The sequence below is a fragment of the Tribolium castaneum genome, chromosome 7 (assembly GCF_031307605.1).
Source record: "Tribolium castaneum strain GA2 chromosome 7, icTriCast1.1, whole genome shotgun sequence".
NCBI lineage: Eukaryota > Metazoa > Arthropoda > Insecta > Coleoptera > Tenebrionidae > Tribolium > Tribolium castaneum.
The window spans coordinates 648063-666138 of record NC_087400.1 but is presented as its reverse complement, the minus strand read 5'-3'; the positions used below and the strand labels follow the sequence as shown (position 1 = coordinate 666138).

Sequence of the window (18076 nt, the reverse complement as noted above, 5' to 3'; positions counted from 1 at the left end):
GTACAACGCTCAAAATATCCGAATAAACATTTTCCCACCATTTATGGTTACTGTTTTCGACCTAGCTCAGTGGCGCCCCCAACGGTAATATTATATCCGAATAACCCAAAATAAATTTCTTATGACAACTCACAGTACTGTCAAATAAATTGTCAGATTTTCATAGATAGTCCGAATTTGAAACAATCGTGAACGGTGTACAATTTTTCTCTTATTTTATTGATTTTCTTATTCTTCTTAACTAGTTTTATTACCTACTTATTCTAATTAACTCATAGAGTAAATTTTAGCAAAAAAATACAAAATAATAAGCAATTTTTTTAACTCTTTGTGCGATTTTTATTAAAACTTTAGTCTAGATTATCTTCCTAATCTGACTTGACTGCAAAAAAAAAATTAACAACTCCTTTTCACTTAAAAAAATATTATTAAATGTGACTAAACACTGAAAAAGACAGTTTATGTATTGAAAGTTTTGACATTTATATTATAATTGAATTACTTGTAAGCATTAGAAAGATATTTCTGTATAAACCATTGGCTTACAGATACACATTATTATAATAGGGGTTGTTGATTACCTATTAGACATTACTCATTATTAACTGAATTAAAAAAAACCTATTTCAAAACTTCAATTTTTCTTACATTTTCGTAACGTTGAAATCAAAAAATTTCATGTATTTTGAAAATTTACGAAGTGTTCCTGGAACAAAAATGTTGGCCCCGTCCCAAATACCCGGAAATCATAAATTTTGCGCAAGTGTTTTCAGTTGCTGGCCCAGAACCCTGGTCACTCTCCCGGCCATTGTCCCCGCAAAACTGGAGCCCACCCTCATTTAAATTTTATAACGTCATTTCGCAAACTTTACAATGGCCTTGCAGTTTTGACAGCACTTTTTCCGGTTGACTTGCCGCGAAAGGGTGCGTTTTGGTTATTGTAGGTGTTGTGTTCGGGGGATTACCGGCTAAAGCAACAAAGCCGCTTTGTTCGGAGTCGTGCCGAAAGGCGCTCTCTGCGTTCAATTAACGAAATCAAGCGGAGATTTTATTTCTGGATTCGTTTCCACGTATTTTAATTTGGCCTCTCATCGTATAAAGTTTTGCAATTAATTGAAAAAGTTAAATTAGACCGCCTGTGGGGAAATTAGTTGAAACTTTCTGAATGTCTATCAAGAGTGGTTTTGGCCCAAAAAGTGGAAAAATGTTGGCGATCTCTTGCACAATTGTGTAGATAACGGGAGGTTCTTTATGTCCGTCACGTATTGTGAGCTGTTGGACCGGTGTCTGGTGACATAAGAGAGAGCATAAATCTCCGTGTAAAATCAGTAATGAGTATAGCCATGTGCAGGTCCGGCCCCACAATGGGTTAAATAATTCCTTAACCAAGGCATTTACGAGCGCCTTTTGTTGTGTAATGCCTTAGCTACCGGTCCTATTGTGTTTTTTGCTTTCCCTTTCAAAATTTTCCTTTTACGGGGCCATTTATAACCCCTTCGGTGACAGAAGTTGATCGTTGTCCGCTCCTACACCCCCGAATATTTAGTCCTTGCTGTAGGCCGTCAAGATTTTATTAATGATATGGCCACTGTCCACTTGGCGCCGGACAATAGGCCCTCAAGAACACCTCGATAATTATCGCTTAAACACCATTTAAAATTCTCGGAAACGTGATGCAACTCAAGGGCTGCTCCGCAGATGGATACACTTGGAGAAAAAATCTACAAGTGTGACGGCAACCAAGCGAAATTCGTGCTCGGTTAAGCCTTTACGGGACGAAATCTTTTAAGCCCCAAACACCGCTTTACAAAATGGATAAAGAAGTATTGATATGTGAGCTGAGCGAACCCTTTTAAGAGGTGTCCGATGGGGCATTCGAGTGCAATCGCCCGAGAACAACCAACCCCTTCACAAAAGAAACGCCTTCAAGCCGCTAACAAAAAAACCCATTTAAACGATATTTTTTGCCGCGTCCGCGGGGGGCAGCACCTCACCAAACCCAAAAAAAGCAAACTGTTCGTGACTCAATTACAATTAAGCCGTAATTTTGAGTGATAAGTGCGTAACAATCAATTAGACTATTTGTGTGCCAATTTCGTGTTAATTACCCCAAAATTAAAAATTTTGATTTTGGAAAAAACCAGTCGGTATGGTAGGTCGCACCATTGCCAGAAATTTCTAGGTTAGAATACCCAGTAAAAAACCAGGCTAGAATGGCAAATTTAGGCCGAATTGCCCTCCAACGTGTTTTTTTGAGCGGCCGAAGGCACCTAACGTGTGCCCCTATCGTTTCTTTGCGCCCCATTCGTAAAAAAACAGGTGAGGGAAAGTGGGGTTAGGTCAAAAAACTTGTGGAAATTTCCAATTATTTTGGCCCCAACGCAAATATTTATCAATTGGAATGTGTTTACAATTTAACAACGCCCGGTTTGTTGTTTGCCGGTAAGTGAGGTTATGTTTAGTTTCAGGAGCCGCGTTTTTTGTCCGTTGTACGAGCACAAGCCCCAATGCGAGTAAAGCGTCCGATGAGGAGCACCACTCGATTATCAAAGACACGGAAAAGCCGAAAGGCGAGCCCACCAAGCACGAATTCCAGGCCGAGACTAGAATGTTGCTTGATATAGTGGCAAGATTGCTGTATTCCGACAAGGAGGTGTTTGTCAGGGAGCTGATTTCGAACGCGAGTGACGCGTTAGAGAAGTTTAGGTATCTGACGGTGTTGGACCGTGAGGGCCTGCGGGACCCCAACCGGGTCCTGGAAATCCACATTTCGACCGATAAGCAGGCCCGGACTTTGACGATTCAAGACACCGGGATTGGCATGTCGAAGGAGGAGCTGATCGCGAATTTGGGCGTCATTGCACGGTCGGGCTCCAAAGCCTTTATCGAGCAACTCAAGTCGAAGGAACTGACCTCCGACAGTAGCAACAACATTATCGGGCAGTTCGGTGTGGGTTTTTACAGCGTTTTCATGGTGGCTGATAAAGTAGATGTCTACACGCGGTCCTCGATGGAGGACCAGGGCTACAAATGGAACTCTGACGGCACAGGCTCGTACCAAATCCAGGACGCTGAGGGGGTGCAGTGCGGCACGAAAATCGTGCTGCATTTGAAAACCGACTGTCGCGAGTTTTGCGACGAAACAACCGTCGAAAATGTCATAAATAAGTACAGCAATTTCATCGGAAGTCCCATTTATTTGAACGGGAAAAAAGCGAATATCGTGCAACCAGTGTGGTTGTCTGAGCCTAAAAGTGTGACGGTGCAGCAGCACAACGAGTTCTATCGCTTCATAAGTGGGAGTTATGACGTCCCGAGATATATACTACATTACAAAACGGATGTCCCATTGTCGATTCATGCCTTGTTGTATTTTCCCGAGGGAAAGCCAGGTTGGGTGAAATTGTAGAAAAAAATAGGTGTGTGATTAAGGGTTTTAGGGCTGTTTGAGATGTCGCGTGAGGTGGAGTCGGGGGTCGCCCTCTATACGAGAAAAGTTTTGATTAAAAATAAAACTGATAATATTCTCCCCAAGTGGCTAAGATTTGTTAAGGGGGTTGTTGATTCTGAAGACATTCCGTTGAATCTTAGCCGGGAGTTGCTGCAAAACAGCGCACTTATTAGGTACAGTATCGCCTCTATCCGGCTACCAATAATTTAAAGACAAGGGTATTTTGTGTAAATTTTATTTTTGTAAGGCTTATCAGCTTACGTAAATCACCTCGTATGTGATAGCAAAATATTTCTTTCTTTATTTATTTTTTTCAACCTAAAGAATCCTCTCAAACAAAGCTGTGTTATTTGAATCATCATGTATATCAGAAATTTTTCTGTATTTTTTTTTTTTTGTAAACAATTGGTTTAGACAATTAGAATCAAATTTGCCCACGGCATTTTTGGCAAAATTTTTGTATTTTAATATTCAGTATTTATACTTGTGTCTTAATAATTTCTGGAATAATTTTCTTCCTTAAAAAAAATTGATTTCGTTTTTTCAAGACCTCATTTATTAAAACTTGCTTTTATTTTTTTTTGTTGTCTACGAAGGACTATAAGTTAGGAGACGAAACTAGATACAAAATCGCACCCAAAAAAAATAGTACAGCAGTGTAAAATGAGGGCCCTTCCAGCGTTATACCGTCTCGGTGCCAAATCGTTTTAAATTAATTAAAATTCAACCAGTTCACTAATTACTTGGAAAAAAATGCACAAATGTTGAGCTTTGCATTCTCAATAGAGTGAGAAAAACTGAGGACTAAAATTTTCATGAGAAACATGAGAAAAAAATTATTTAAGATTTAAAATTTGCGCTTCGTTCCGTATTTTTCAAAACGCTGCGAATACGGTTAAAGAAACAAGAAAAATGTTCAGAAGAAAGTTGTAGAGAATTAAATTTGCTTTAAAAAAGTCAGCGAGACCATATCTTTATCTTCAACGGTTTAGGCTTTAAAGACGTTCAAAGATGCTCAAGTCGGGGAAAGTGAATTTATACCCAAACCGTTGAAGATGGAAATATGGTGTCGCGGACTTTTTTGTAGCAAATTTAATTCTCTACAACGTCGTTTTTTTCATTTTTTTGTATCTTTAACCGTTTTTGCAGCGTTTTAATAAATAGGTGACGGTGCCCAAAAAATTATCGCTTAGAATTATCAATTTGCAAACGCATTGAATACGGTTGAAGATACAAAAAAATGAAAGGAACGAGGTTGTAGAGAATTAAATTTTCTACAAAAAAGTCCGCGACACGATATGTCTCTCTTCAACGGTTTAGGTATAAATTAATTTTCCAATACTTGACCATCGGCAAAATGATGGAAATTAATTCGATAAAAAGTATTGATTGAAAGTGCAGCGGTGTTTTTTGATAAAGAATAATGAGCGATTCGGAAACAGAGAATTTGTTAGAAGAACCCTGGAATATTGGAATGATCGGCAATAATTCCGGAAAAAACAAAATGACGATATGAAAAATTCTTAAATGAAGCACCTGATGAAGAATTTTGATTAATAAGGTATAGTTATTCGCAAACTGCGATAAAAATACTACTGAACATTTTTAGCTCACTGTGATATTAAGAGTCTCAGGGACTTGTAGAAGAGAGGAATTATATAACATGACTATTATAATAATAGGAGTAATATACAACGGCCTCTGAGTTCTGTGACTAATGCAACTGATTCAGTTCTAATTGTGCGCAAACGAGTCGTATTACTATTAACAACTGTAGCAATTGTACTTTTCACTTTTAGTATGAATAAATAATTAGTAAATTTTGAATTTTTATATTACTTTTACTTACCGTTCAGTGAACGGTAAGTAAATACTTACCGTTTTGTTATTCCTAGTAACCAGTAAAAGCAACATACCGTCGTGGTAACGCCTAGGGTAAATAGACAAAAAAGACCGATCGTGCAAAAATGTTATTGTAGTATTCAACGATAGGCAACCAACAATGTCATTATTGTTACATAGTTATAATTTGTCTAAATTTGAGTTTTTTTTAATTTCGTAATTGTGATATTAAAAAGCCTAGACATTTTTATAATAAAGTTTAATCACAGGTTTAATGCAAAACAGATGGCGCCATCTAGACCAGGATCGCGCGCGGCGCTGTTTCGGTCGATAATTCAGTTTTACTTGTCGTTTGTTGTTGCGTCGAGTAGACAGTTGACAGCCATGAAAGTGGGATACGCGCATTGGCAACACGAGAGTATAGGCGTGGGGGGCTTTGCACTCCCGGGGAGATGAAAAGGGACGACCAATGACGACTGCTTATTTTAAAACAAGCGCTTATTTATTAGGGATGTCATTAAATTATATTTTTTGACGTAACAATGACATCTACGCTTGCGCGCAGATCGCGCCGAAAATATCGCGCCAAAAGTGTTGTTTTGTCACTCATCGTTCAACGTGTTACCGGAAGTATGTAGCAATTATTTGTTTAATCGTTTAATCAAAGCAAAAATTCTGATTACAGTTCGTTAGTGTGTCAATTCCTGGTGTTGAGCGCCGACCAAAAAGATAAGTATCTCTTCTTTTGTTAATATAACCTCATCTTTTTGATTGGTGTTTCTTTCTATTTTAAAGGCATTGGTCTCTGGGCTGGAGTGACGGATTTTTGATTTCTACTACTCAAGCGAACTTTAGTCATGGCTGGTTATCGCAAATATTCCTGCAAATACCCCGGATGCACCAGTGATTATGTTCCCAACAAAGGACAGTCCAATAAGCATTTCTTCACCTTCCCTAAGAATCCAAAGCTTCAAGAATTGTGGAGGAATGCCTGCAAAATTGAGGTTCCTGTAAGTTCAAAATTTTGGCGTTTTCTCTATTTAGGGTATTTCAGAATTTACTTTTAAGTTTCTTATTTGCGCTCGAGTGTGTCAGTGCACTGCATGTACCTCCTCGTGGTCGTAGCGTGGGCAACAAAGCAGACCTTATTTTGTTTTAAGTCTCGAGCAGACAGGCAAAACATGCCAACACTGACTGATTTAATTTTTTGATAATTTTTGTATAATTAAGAAATAATACAATACTTTAATTTTTTGAAAAATTTAATTTGTTATGTTACTCAAGTGTACAATAAAAATGTTAACAAAATTTGTGTTTTATTACCCCAAAACAACTTTTTTTGTAAGTTTCATTGCAAATTTTGTTTAAAATAAATATAAAACGTTTTCATTTTGTTTAAAATGAAAATATATTTTTTTATTTTAAACAATTTGCAATGAAACTTGTAAGATAAAAATAATAAAAAACAATATAAAAGGAATTTATTCAAACGTGGCGCTTTACCGTGGTAGTAACGCACTTCAGCACCAGAGGCGCTGGATTCTCGTGTTGCCAGTGATTTTCTAGGGAATTATCACTTCTTCACCCTTACTGTTCTGTGGTTGACAGTTGACACCTTGTAGCAGCGTGTGAGCGTCGTGAGCGTGTTGTGCATCGATTAACAGGTAAGTCTTGATTGTCTTGATATTTATTAAATGTTATAAGTAAAATGTAATTCGTCTGACATTATGTTTATTTTCAACGATTGTGTCTAAAATTAAAGTAAATCAAATAACTGAATCCTGACCCACGACCACGTGGTTTTTATATTGTAATTGTTTTCGCGTCCAAAACATGGCAGAAATTACATAATAACTAGAATAATTATATTTATTATACTGTTATCACTAGGAAGTTGTAACACGTGTTGTACGGTAGGCAAAATTGCTTATCTGAATTTGTGTTTTTGTAAAGGTTTTTAAATATCGCAGAGAAAATGTCTGCTTAACGCTGACTCGTACTGTAAGTTGTTTCTATTGTTGTAATGTACAACTTTCACTTTCCTGTTAAGGCTCTAGACCCTCTGGGAGCTGGCGCATACGTTTTACGTGTAAACTGTTTTAACTGTTTTTAGCCGCAAATTTAGACTTGAAGAGTTTCTTGACATTTGCAGTGTTTCTTTATAAGTAAATGTAGGTCGAAGATTCATTTTTGATTGAAATAAATGCCTAGATATTTTTTTATTAAATAAAATGTCTGTTAATAAAGTTGATACGAATTTTTCATAACGGTGCATTGTATTGAGAATTTAAAAAAACCATTTTATAGGAAATTTAAAAATACAGACCTGAGATATTTTAGATTTTTGTTAACTGTTCTTAATTGTTAGATATAAAGCAAAAATTAAATTGTAAGTAGGCAACTTTTAATGCATCCTTCTTCGAATGCGTAGCTAGCTGGAAGAAGATTTATGACGGGTTTAGGACGCACCGCAGGAGGTAACCACCATTGGGGTGACCCACAAGATAATAATTTTATTGCATTTGTTCAAGACAGAGAAATGTATCGGCACAAATAGGAATTTTAGCGATTTCTCTAATAGTGGTATAAAATTAAAGCACATAATTTCGGAATTAATTTTTTTAACAAAATAATTAGGTACCTATAGATTTGCATTACGTTTTTTTTTGTAGACACTGCTATCAACGTATCTTATGAGATTTTGAAATACGAGTAATCACGCTCGCTATTTTTTTGACTACTTTTAACAATAAAATTATTCCTGTTTTAAAAAAATATAAAAAAAGATGATTAAAACTTTGGTTGTACTTAGCTTCGTTCTGCACAGGTTTTGTGATAGAACTACTGAGCTCCCTCACCACGACAAGGTGTCAACCCACTGAGGAAGTTTTTTTTTACTTTTATTGTTCAAATTAAAAATTATAATTATTATTAAAATGCTTATCATCATATTATGTATTTATGTAAAAATCTCTAAAACTAAACTTGAAATATTATTGACAAATCCTTTTTTATTATGCTGCGTAATGGTAAATTGCGACTATGTCTTGAATCAATTATTTCTGGTAACATGGCATTCATATAAAAATTTTCAAGACAATCTATCATTCTTCCGTTCCAATATTTACTATCGTCTTTCTCAATAATACAATATTTTAAATCTGTAGAGGTGTACACTATAAAATAACAAGTTTGGCGATTAGTAATGTGGAGCTGACCTTGTACTTGATACATGTAATTATCTTTTTCTTTTAAAACTATTTTACTATCATCTTGAGAATCTATTTCTAAGTATTTAATCAATTTTTGTTCTATGGCAGTTTTAATATTTGTGTTTCTTGCGCTAAATGGACATTTAATTTCAACAATAGCATTTGAACCCACTAACCCATCTGGTGTTGCACCTAAAAATTTTTTTTCTTTATCAACAAAAAAGCCGCATGAATCTACCTTTATACCTGTGATCTGTTCAAACTTCTCCTTTGTTTCTCTTCATTATCAATTCCCCACTGTAGTGGTTCGGGTAATTTTTTAAATTTAGATAATCCCACACGATACAAGATATCTTTTACAGCATTCGCTGTATTGGTCGTACATTTCATATTAATAATTCTTCCGAAATTACTAGCCGTTAATCTATTATTTCTTTCTTTATCCCACTGCTCATTATTACGTTGACCAATTGTTAACAAAGGAATTTTTAAAATATCGCAAGCAGCCAAATCATTCAAGAACTCATTTTTTATTTTGTCATATGTTTCTGTTGGCATGTCTATTATGTCATTAGTCGCACCATAATCCGAATCTGCACTTTGAATACGAATTTTTCTTTTATTTAATTTTGTAGCATGAAGTTCTTTGGTTTTTAATAAGCGATTTGAAAATTTTGTGGTGTAAATGCCACTATTCCCTGATATTTTCTCCATAATTTTAAATACAAATTTGTTTTTGTTATTTACATTTACGACTGCCGCAAAGCATCTTCCATGATAAGAACCGCGTTCTGAAAAATTTATTCTTTTACCCCCAACAAGTTTGTTAACTACTGAATTAAATGACTCAACAGAATTATTATCGACATCATACAATAGACTTGAAGATAAATTTGCAACTCGTTTTAATGCCTGCATGAACAACTCAAACAAGGACCTATTTTTAAAGTCAGAATATGCAACTGCATTTGTTATTTGACCAACTGTTTTACAAAAATACAAATTTTACAAATACTTCATCATCATCGGAACTTGATTCAATTGACTGAAAGTTACACTCCGCGAGACTTGATTTACTTGGAAATTCCGTTTTAGAACCCTTTCGTTGTTTTTTCCAAAAATTACGCATTATTTGTTTTCGACTTTTTCTTTTTTTTGAAAAACTTAGTTTACTATTATTACCCATAATTTTAAATATACAAAGATTTTAACTATTTACAAGTGATATAATAAGAAATTAGGAAATACACTTACCAACCAGCAGTCGCAACAAATAATTAAATAAAAAGAAATAGATAAAATTGATATTCTGCAAAGTAACAAATTAAAAACTACAAATACCACTGTTTAAAAATTACCACTTATTACAAAACACTGTGGGGCAAGAAAGTGACCAGCACTCTGCAAAGACTCAAAGAGTAAAGAAGTTGTAGAACTATATGTTTTGATTATATATAAGTACCAACCACCACCCTAAACCCTCCACTAAATACAAGTCTTATGACTCATGAGCTTATGAAAAACTTTCTAAACTTTTTAATAAACATTTTTGTTTACATGTGATTTCAGTTTCAGGTACCCGATCTTTAGCAATGTTTACTTATATTTTAAAGAAATACACAAAATTTATATAATGTAAGAGTAACGCAGCTATATCTTCACAAGCTAGTTATAGAAAAATTTTATAAATTTAATAAAAAAACGAGAAATAATTCCTAAATTCTAAAATAATACATAATTATAAAAGTATCATTTATTTTACTAGGCGTAACGTAAACAAATTATATCCCTAAGACTGGATCTTACAATCTCTCGATACGTTATTTGTACTATAATTATTACTGGGTATAGTTACAATAAATTTTTACAACAATGTATTTTTCAGAATTTATTACCTGGATAAAATTATCAGACGAAAAAGCGGGTTTAAAGAAGTTTTCATCATTTTAATGAGATATTCCTAGTAACTTCTTTAAAGTTAAACTGTTTTCTGAAAGAACAATAATGTTTCACCAATTAATTTTTTTATTTTATATTTTTTCAATGCAAGTGATCCAATTAGAAATGCACATGACACGTAATATAGCGAACAGAATTCGGTTAATTAAAACATAAAACCCAATAAATAAATGGTGTAATGGTGTATTATTTTTTACAAAACTATGCTAGTATTTTATTATTCTTTAGTATCAAATTTTTTTAACAAAATAAAAAACGTATTTTTCACTGTATGTTGCTTGAATCTCTGAAATAAGAGAAACTATGGTGGGCGATAGTGGAATTCAGTTTGTTTACATTATTTGCATTTTATGAGAAGGGACAAGACACCCCGAGGCGAAGGTCGGATGCCTATCCGATGATTGACAGCTGTCACTGAAAACAGGTCTAAAAAAAGTATGCAACTTGTAGTACACCAATTCTCAACAATCGCTTCGGTACCCTGAAGCCTTAAATGTGCAACCCTCAATCCTTAACCGCTCGTGACGCCCCCCTTCTGGGAGCAGGTAGTTTTTCCTTCTTAAAAAGGACCGTCACAAAAATGAGGGAAGGAGACGCGATGTAGAGCTAAAAGTAAATTGTTGTAACGTTGTAAGTTGTTGGAAGTTTGTAGAGAATAAATCTGTTGAATTTTACACCGAGTATATTAATATTTCCCCTTTCTGAAGTATCACGAAATCGTGGATACAACACTATTCTTAGGTCCAAATCGCACAATAGGTATTTTTTTTTATACTTGGAAGTAAGTGAATAATCTCATTTATCGGAAGAAAGGCATACCTATATTCAGAATACCAATTATTCATTAAACTCAACTAGTTTGTAAAAGTTAACTAATTGCCGTTACTTTATAATAGCTACTTTACAGGCAAATAAGCTTGACCATTAATAAACTTACCTACTCATTCTATCAACAACACAATTTCTCTCAAAGTTAGTTGCATTCCAAAAAAAATATATATATATATATATATTGAAGTAATCTAAAAGTTGGATTTTTTTAAGCACAATTTGTTGTGCTTAGGTTATCAAAGATGAGTTATCTGTTTACATTATCATCATCGATTAAATTATAATGAAAACATGTCTTTACCACAATTGTTGTTATATTGTTTATTACCGAATCTTTGCTATAAAACTATTATACTATTTATTATAAGCTCTTTGGTTAACTTGATAATATTTTTAATCATCTAATTATCGTTTCAATTTGCTTTATCTGACTATCTTTTCGAGTGATTCTCCTATATTCAAATAAAACTTTTTAGTGTATTCCAAATATGAATAAAATATTTCTTCCAAAGTAATATAATATTCTTTAATTTCTTGATCCGTTTTTGTATTTAATGTTATTATTAGGGATTTAATATTACAAACACTCAATAAAATCCATATTGTTTTATTTAAATTAACTATTTGGCGAAATATTTATAATATATTTTGTTATCAATTTTTTATAATATGATAATTCATTTTTAATCTTATCATAATTTATTATTTGGTATTCTATTTTATAGTTTTCTAAAATTTTCTTTAAATCTTTCTTAATATCGCGTAAATTCAGTGGGGGGTAGATATTACACTAGAACTAATTTTAAAAGGCATATAAAAACAGATTTGCATAAAAATGGATTGAATTTATTTATTTACTAAAAATTGTTTGTTAGATTTTTTCCTATAATAAATGGAACGAAGGAACTTAAGTAATCTTCGTTTATCTGAACTGTTTAATATTGCAAAATCATTAGACATCAAATATATTAGAAAATATAATAAAGCAGACTTAATAAAAGCTATTATTAAAGCTGAAGAGCAATTACATAAGGAAATAAAAAACGGAAAAAAATCAGTTATGCCTCCTTTGCGGAATTCGGACAGAGTCCTCGTGAGCGAAGCGAATTCAGAAATATTTTCATTTGATGATGATTTATTTGCTGAACCAAGGAAAAAGAGAGTTAGTAAAATCAAATGTGACATATGTGGAAAATATATCAAAAGCACCCGAATGCACCTCCATAAAAAAAAGATTTCTGGAAATTAATGGTTAATGCCCCATATGGTAAGTCTATGCAATCTGTTAGAAACCAACAAAATATTAAATTATATTGTGATGAAGAAAAATTACAAAAAGCGATAAACAAACCTAATTTTAAACACAGAACTATATTTAGCAAACACCTGGCAGCAGTTCACAATTTTAAAACAAAAGTATTGTTTAATAAACCAATTTATATTGGACAAGCTGTATTAGATTTATCGAAATTGTTAATGTATAACTTCCATTACAATGTAATTAAAAATGCCGGTTTCTATGAATTTATGAAAAACAATCCCGACTATTTTGATACAGCTGATTATCCAAAGGATCATCCATTATATTCGGATAAAAATAAGAAAGTAATAGGGAAGTTCAAAGATGAATTGAATGGTATTAAGATATTAGAATGCATAGGTTTAAGGTCAAAAATGTACAGTTACAGAACTGAAACGTCTGTTTCGAAAAAATTAAAAGGTATCAAAAAAGCAGTATTGAAGAAAAAAATAAGTTTTGAAGATTACAAAAATTGCTTAATTGCTTAATCAAAAAGAATACTTTCATAGGCAGAAAGTGATCAGGAGTCATAAACATGATATATTTACTGAAGAAGTAAAGAAAAAGTCTCTAAGTTGGAAAGATGATAAAAGATACCTTTTACCTAATTCTACAGATACATTAGCTTATGGACACGTATTAGTATCATCATAATATAACATAACATAATCGCTATTTTTTATTAGTGTTGAAATTAAGAAAACAATAATTACAATTACGATAATAAACATAAGAACAAAAATAATAATTTTTAATTTATTAACTTGTTGAATGAGACTTGAAAACTTTTTTCGGAATTTTGGATATTCTTCATTGAATATATTTAAATTCTTGAATACAGTACTTTCCATTTAATTTACAATTTTTGACTCTTTTCATTTATTGCTCTCATATTTTTTGTATGTCTTTCAAATATTTTCAAAGTTCTTTTCTTTACATCATCGATGTTTGATGGTATTACTACTGTTTTGCTTCTTAATTCTGCTAGCTTCTTAGGATCGTAATTATTGTAGTTATCTAATTTATATTCCAATTCATCTATTTTATTATTAGCGGACTCTAGTTCACAGTCAGTCATAATTAATTGTTCAAGGAATAAATTAGCTGCTTTTCTTGCAATATATTTATCTACAACTTCTTGTTTGAAGCCAACTATTTTTGCTCCATCTTCTAATCTGTCTATTTCAGTAATAATAGGTTTTAAATCTTTTTTCCATTTTTCTTTCTCATCGTTGGGAATGTATGAAACTAGTTTGTCCATTTATGACTGAAAAGTTTCTAAAGATTTACTAATTAATTTATCTGCTTCTTCATCTAAACTTATATGTTTACGACTACCTGCTTTGTGTTCTACATTATCGAATATTTTTTTATTTTTTGTTTTGCTTTTTCTCTCTTTTGTTCCCAATTGTTCCGATTTGTTCTCTTTTGTTCCGGATTGTTCCCGTTTGTTCTCATTTGTTCTCGTTTTACATGCAATCTTTATGCCAACTGAATTTAGCCCCATATTGAGGGAATTTCTGGAAATACTTTTAGATTTGCAAAATTCTGTCTTTGTTAGTTTTTTATTTACAGTCGAATTGAGATATCCGATAGCAAAGTTACGATTTCTCATTTGAGTTACTTCATTGATATTTTTTGGTATATTTAGTTTTTTATCTTGAGTAAAAGATTTGTAACTATTTTTAAATTGCTGGAGTTCAGATGGTTGTCTTGTTTTTAATGGTGTATAATATTCTGCTACAATTTTGTTTTCTCTAGTACTAGTTTATTGTAGAAATTTTTGTATTACTCGTTAGATACTGAACGTTGTATTTTCCAACATAGTAGTGAATATTTCTGTAATTTAAAAAAATGTTGATATAGAAAAAAAGAATTATTGTGCAGTTTATTTCATACTACTCGGATTATAATAAACAAATATATGGTTTATTGTGTAAATTAATATAAAACCTTATTGTTGCAAGCAATGTAAGAAATAGCAATTAAACAAATCGTAATTCAAACAGGTATTTAAATGTGAAAAAAAAGTACTTTTTGCACAATTTATAAGTTCATCGAGGTTTAAAAATTAAAATTTACAAGCAAATCTGAAAAAAATTCTTAATTTGATTATTAATTTAATCTTGTTGAATTAAAAAATTAGCAATAATAACACTGGTGATGGAAGTTTTACTTCATAGTTAGTATCAACCAGTTTGTTTCTAGTGGTCTGCGCGATGTCTTTCCATCTGTGCAATTTAATTGGCGAGTAAAAGATTGATACGCAATGACCTTGCTTGTTCCTTTTTGTTTCATTATCTTTTAGGGTGTGGGGAACTTCAGAGGACGAGTAAAAAATTCCACTTTACAATAATACAGTTGTTTATTTCAGAACAAAATACAACACTTTAATAGGCTGCTGTTGAGGTTTTTCTATACTTTTCTTTTGTGTACTGCTCTCATTGACAAAAGACTTAATTATTTATATGCTTATTTGTATTACAGATTGTAGCCGAACCAAAGTAAAAATGAACGAGAGTTCTTCTCTAAATGATTCTAAGGTGAGTCAGTCAGGTTTATTGGTGGAATTCACAATCATTAGTAAAACTCTCCTGTATTAGAAATTAACGGTGGCAATAATTTATTATTAGTAATAATAAGTACATATAATATAATTTTCAGAAACTTTCAATTTAAAAACCACAAAAATAATCCTAATCACTTTATTTATAACAACTATGCTAATGCATTTAGTAACGAGTTGTAATTTTTTTCTGTTTTTAGGATTCAGAAAAGTCGCTGTGCGAACTGGCAAGTCATGAATTCGCCACAATCAAAGAGACAATTACCTTTGTGGACAAGACCTTGTTTATCAAATGTCTCTTAAGTGATACTAGTAAAATAGTATTACTAACGGCACCTAGAGCTTTTGGAAAAACTACCCTCATGGATATGTTGAAGCACTTTCTACTGGGAAAAAGAAGTTTATTTGAGAACTTAAAGATTTGTACTGAAGAAACACAATTTTTTTCAAAGCACTGCAAACTTCATCCTGTGATACATATTGATCTCGGGAGTGTTCGTGGTAGCAGTTTTGCTGAAGTTAAGCACGAATTGGCGTTGGCTATAAATTGTACATTCAGAGAACATGAATATCTGGTGAAGACGACTGATGATGGTACTTTAGCCTGGGCAAGCGACAAGTTGAACATGTCTAGCATTAACGTTGAAGACTTCGAAAATTTCTACGTTAGAAAAAAGTGTGTCACATTAAGAGAAGCTGATTTGGTAGATAGCTTAAGATTTTTATCGGAAGTTTTACATACACATTATGAGGAAAAAGTTTTCGTACTCATCGATGAGTACGATGCTCCTGTGGTGGGCCTGGTATTCGAGTCTTGTCCGAATAAAGATGACATTGGATTAATTAATGATTGTCTAAAACATTTCATGGCTAAAACGCTGAAATTCAATAATTTCATAAAACGCTCATTAATTTTTGCTTGTGTTCGGTTGGCCGGAGCCTTCTCAGGGGATGCAGCAAGAGTTATAAAACATTATCCGTTCCTAAGTGATCTTCGATACGCACCGTACTTAGGATTTACGGATGAGGAGGTAAAGCAGCTACTTGAGCTTCCAGAAGTTAAAGCTGCTTGTGGGAAAGTAACATTCAAAACAATTAGGAAATGGTATGATGGATATATGGTATCTAATAGCCCATTGAAAATATTCAGTAGCTGGTCAGTCTTGAACATTTTGGAAAGTGTTAATACAACCGGTACGCTCAAATATTCCTCTTTCTGGATTGATACAGGTCATGTAAGAAATCTGGGGAAGCTGTTTGCGGAACCTTCAGTTCGAGAAAAAATTGAGGAACTTATTTCTAATGGTGAAGTTAAGATAAAAACAGTTAAATCGGTGAATGTCGATCATCTAACGAGTCTAAAGGAACTGATTTCTTTAGAGTTTGATGAAATATCGGAGGAAAATGTGGACTTATTTTTGCAATTCTTGGCTGATTCTGGTTACTTTAATATATTGTCAATTGATAAGAAAACAGATGACATTGAAACAAACACCGAGGATGAAGATGAAGATGAAGATGAAGATGAAGATGAAGATGAAGATGAAGATGAAAATGAAGATGAAAATGACTCGACATTTTGTGTTTTAAAAATACCTAATTTTGAAATTAAGCAACATGTCCGCAACCTTTGCTATAGTGAAGCACTGGCAGTTATACATAAATTCCACTTGAACGCTAGATCTGTTAAAAATTATGTAAGTGCTCTGAAATTACTATTACAAAGTACAAGTGAGAGGGCATTTGTTGATCTTGCAAACGCCGTATTAGTATTACTCTCTCAATCACAGAAGATTATGAACGAAAAAGAACTTCATCACATCTTGTATACTCTGACATATAACTCCAGATACTTCGAAACACACAGTGAGGTCCAGATCAAGAAAAAAAGAAAAGGACCAGGGATAGCCAATACCCTAGATATGGTGATAATCAGTAAGAACGTTGGAATCATTTTTGAATACAAAATGAATTCCAAGTCTGCAAATGAAGCTTTACAACAAATTTTTGAGAAGCAATATTACACTAAATTTGATGAACCTGACTATAAACACATTTCAGAAAAGATTTACGCTGGTTTGACATTCGAGACAAAGGAGAAGAAAGTTTTTATAACATATCAAGTTGGAACTGAAGGAATAAGTAAATCTGTCTGTAGTGATACACTATTATAATTTATTATGTTAAAAAAATTAATACTTATTTTATTATTCTGCTAATGATTTGTTTATAGTGTTAATAATAAAATTCTATTTAAATTTCCAAATGCTTGGTTTGTTCACCAAGTTCAGCTAATTTTACTGTCCTGTTGATTCGCCAAAGGCCAAAGGCTCATGAGTCGAAGACGAATTCAGGATTGATGGTCGTGCCGATGATTCTCCTCGATAGACACATACCTATAAACGGTATAAGCTGTCGTGAAAGAGGAGATGCTGTAAAAATAAGTCGGAATGAAAACGGGGAATGTTTTGCACTTATTTTTATTAATTCTGTAAATATTCTGAATCCAAGAATTATCATGAAGGCATAGTCGAATATTGGGGTGTTGAATTTGATAATTAAGACACAAACCGAACATGTTTACGATAACATTAAAGTTTTAATAGCGATCTCTAAATGAAAATCCATAATGGAGTGTTCAGATATTTTAGTAGACTTCGAACAATTAGGTGTATCTTTTTTATGTGCGTATAATAGTTGAATACAGTTGGGGTATGCAAAATTTATTTGGTAATCATTTTTAACACCTTTGCCATGCGCCAATTGGCTTGGTCCAGAAATGAAAAGCTGTTTTGAGGTGTGTGAAATCTAGAGATTTGACAATGGTTTTAGAGCAGTTTTGAGGTAATTTTAATTGATTTTTGCATGCGCCAATTGGCTTGGTCCAGAAATGAAGAGCTATTTTTGGGGTGTCT

At 33.0% G+C, this 18076-nt stretch overlaps 2 protein-coding genes across 5 annotated transcripts; both read left to right on the top strand.

Moving 5' to 3' along the window:
* Positions 1–1979: 1979 nt before the first annotated feature.
* On the top strand, positions 1980–5278 carry LOC135266787 (heat shock protein 75 kDa, mitochondrial-like). Of its 3 annotated transcripts, XM_064358059.1 has the most exons (5): positions 1980–2319; positions 2463–3392; positions 3441–3624; positions 4601–5012; positions 5061–5278. In XM_064358059.1, exons 1-4 carry the CDS (start codon positions 2214–2216, stop codon positions 4617–4619), a joined length of 1239 nt encoding a protein of 412 aa, XP_064214129.1. In that variant the 5' UTR covers positions 1980–2213; the 3' UTR covers positions 4620–5012; positions 5061–5278. The 3 variants fall into 3 exon arrangements, with proteins under 3 accessions (XP_064214129.1, XP_064214128.1, XP_064214127.1); XM_064358058.1 differs by having other exon boundaries at positions 2469–3392; positions 3441–5012; XM_064358057.1 differs by having other exon boundaries at positions 3441–5012.
* Positions 5279–6843: 1565 nt separating this feature from the next.
* LOC135266786 (uncharacterized) lies at positions 6844–17427 on the top strand. Of its 2 annotated transcripts, XM_064358056.1 has the most exons (4): positions 6844–6957; positions 15083–15138; positions 15362–16858; positions 16952–17427. In XM_064358056.1, exons 2-4 carry the CDS (start codon positions 15106–15108, stop codon positions 17333–17335), a joined length of 1914 nt encoding a protein of 637 aa, XP_064214126.1. In that variant the 5' UTR covers positions 6844–6957; positions 15083–15105; the 3' UTR covers positions 17336–17427. The 2 variants fall into 2 exon arrangements, with proteins under 2 accessions (XP_064214126.1, XP_064214125.1); XM_064358055.1 differs by having other exon boundaries at positions 15362–17427.
* The last annotated feature ends 649 nt before the right edge of the window (positions 17428–18076 follow it).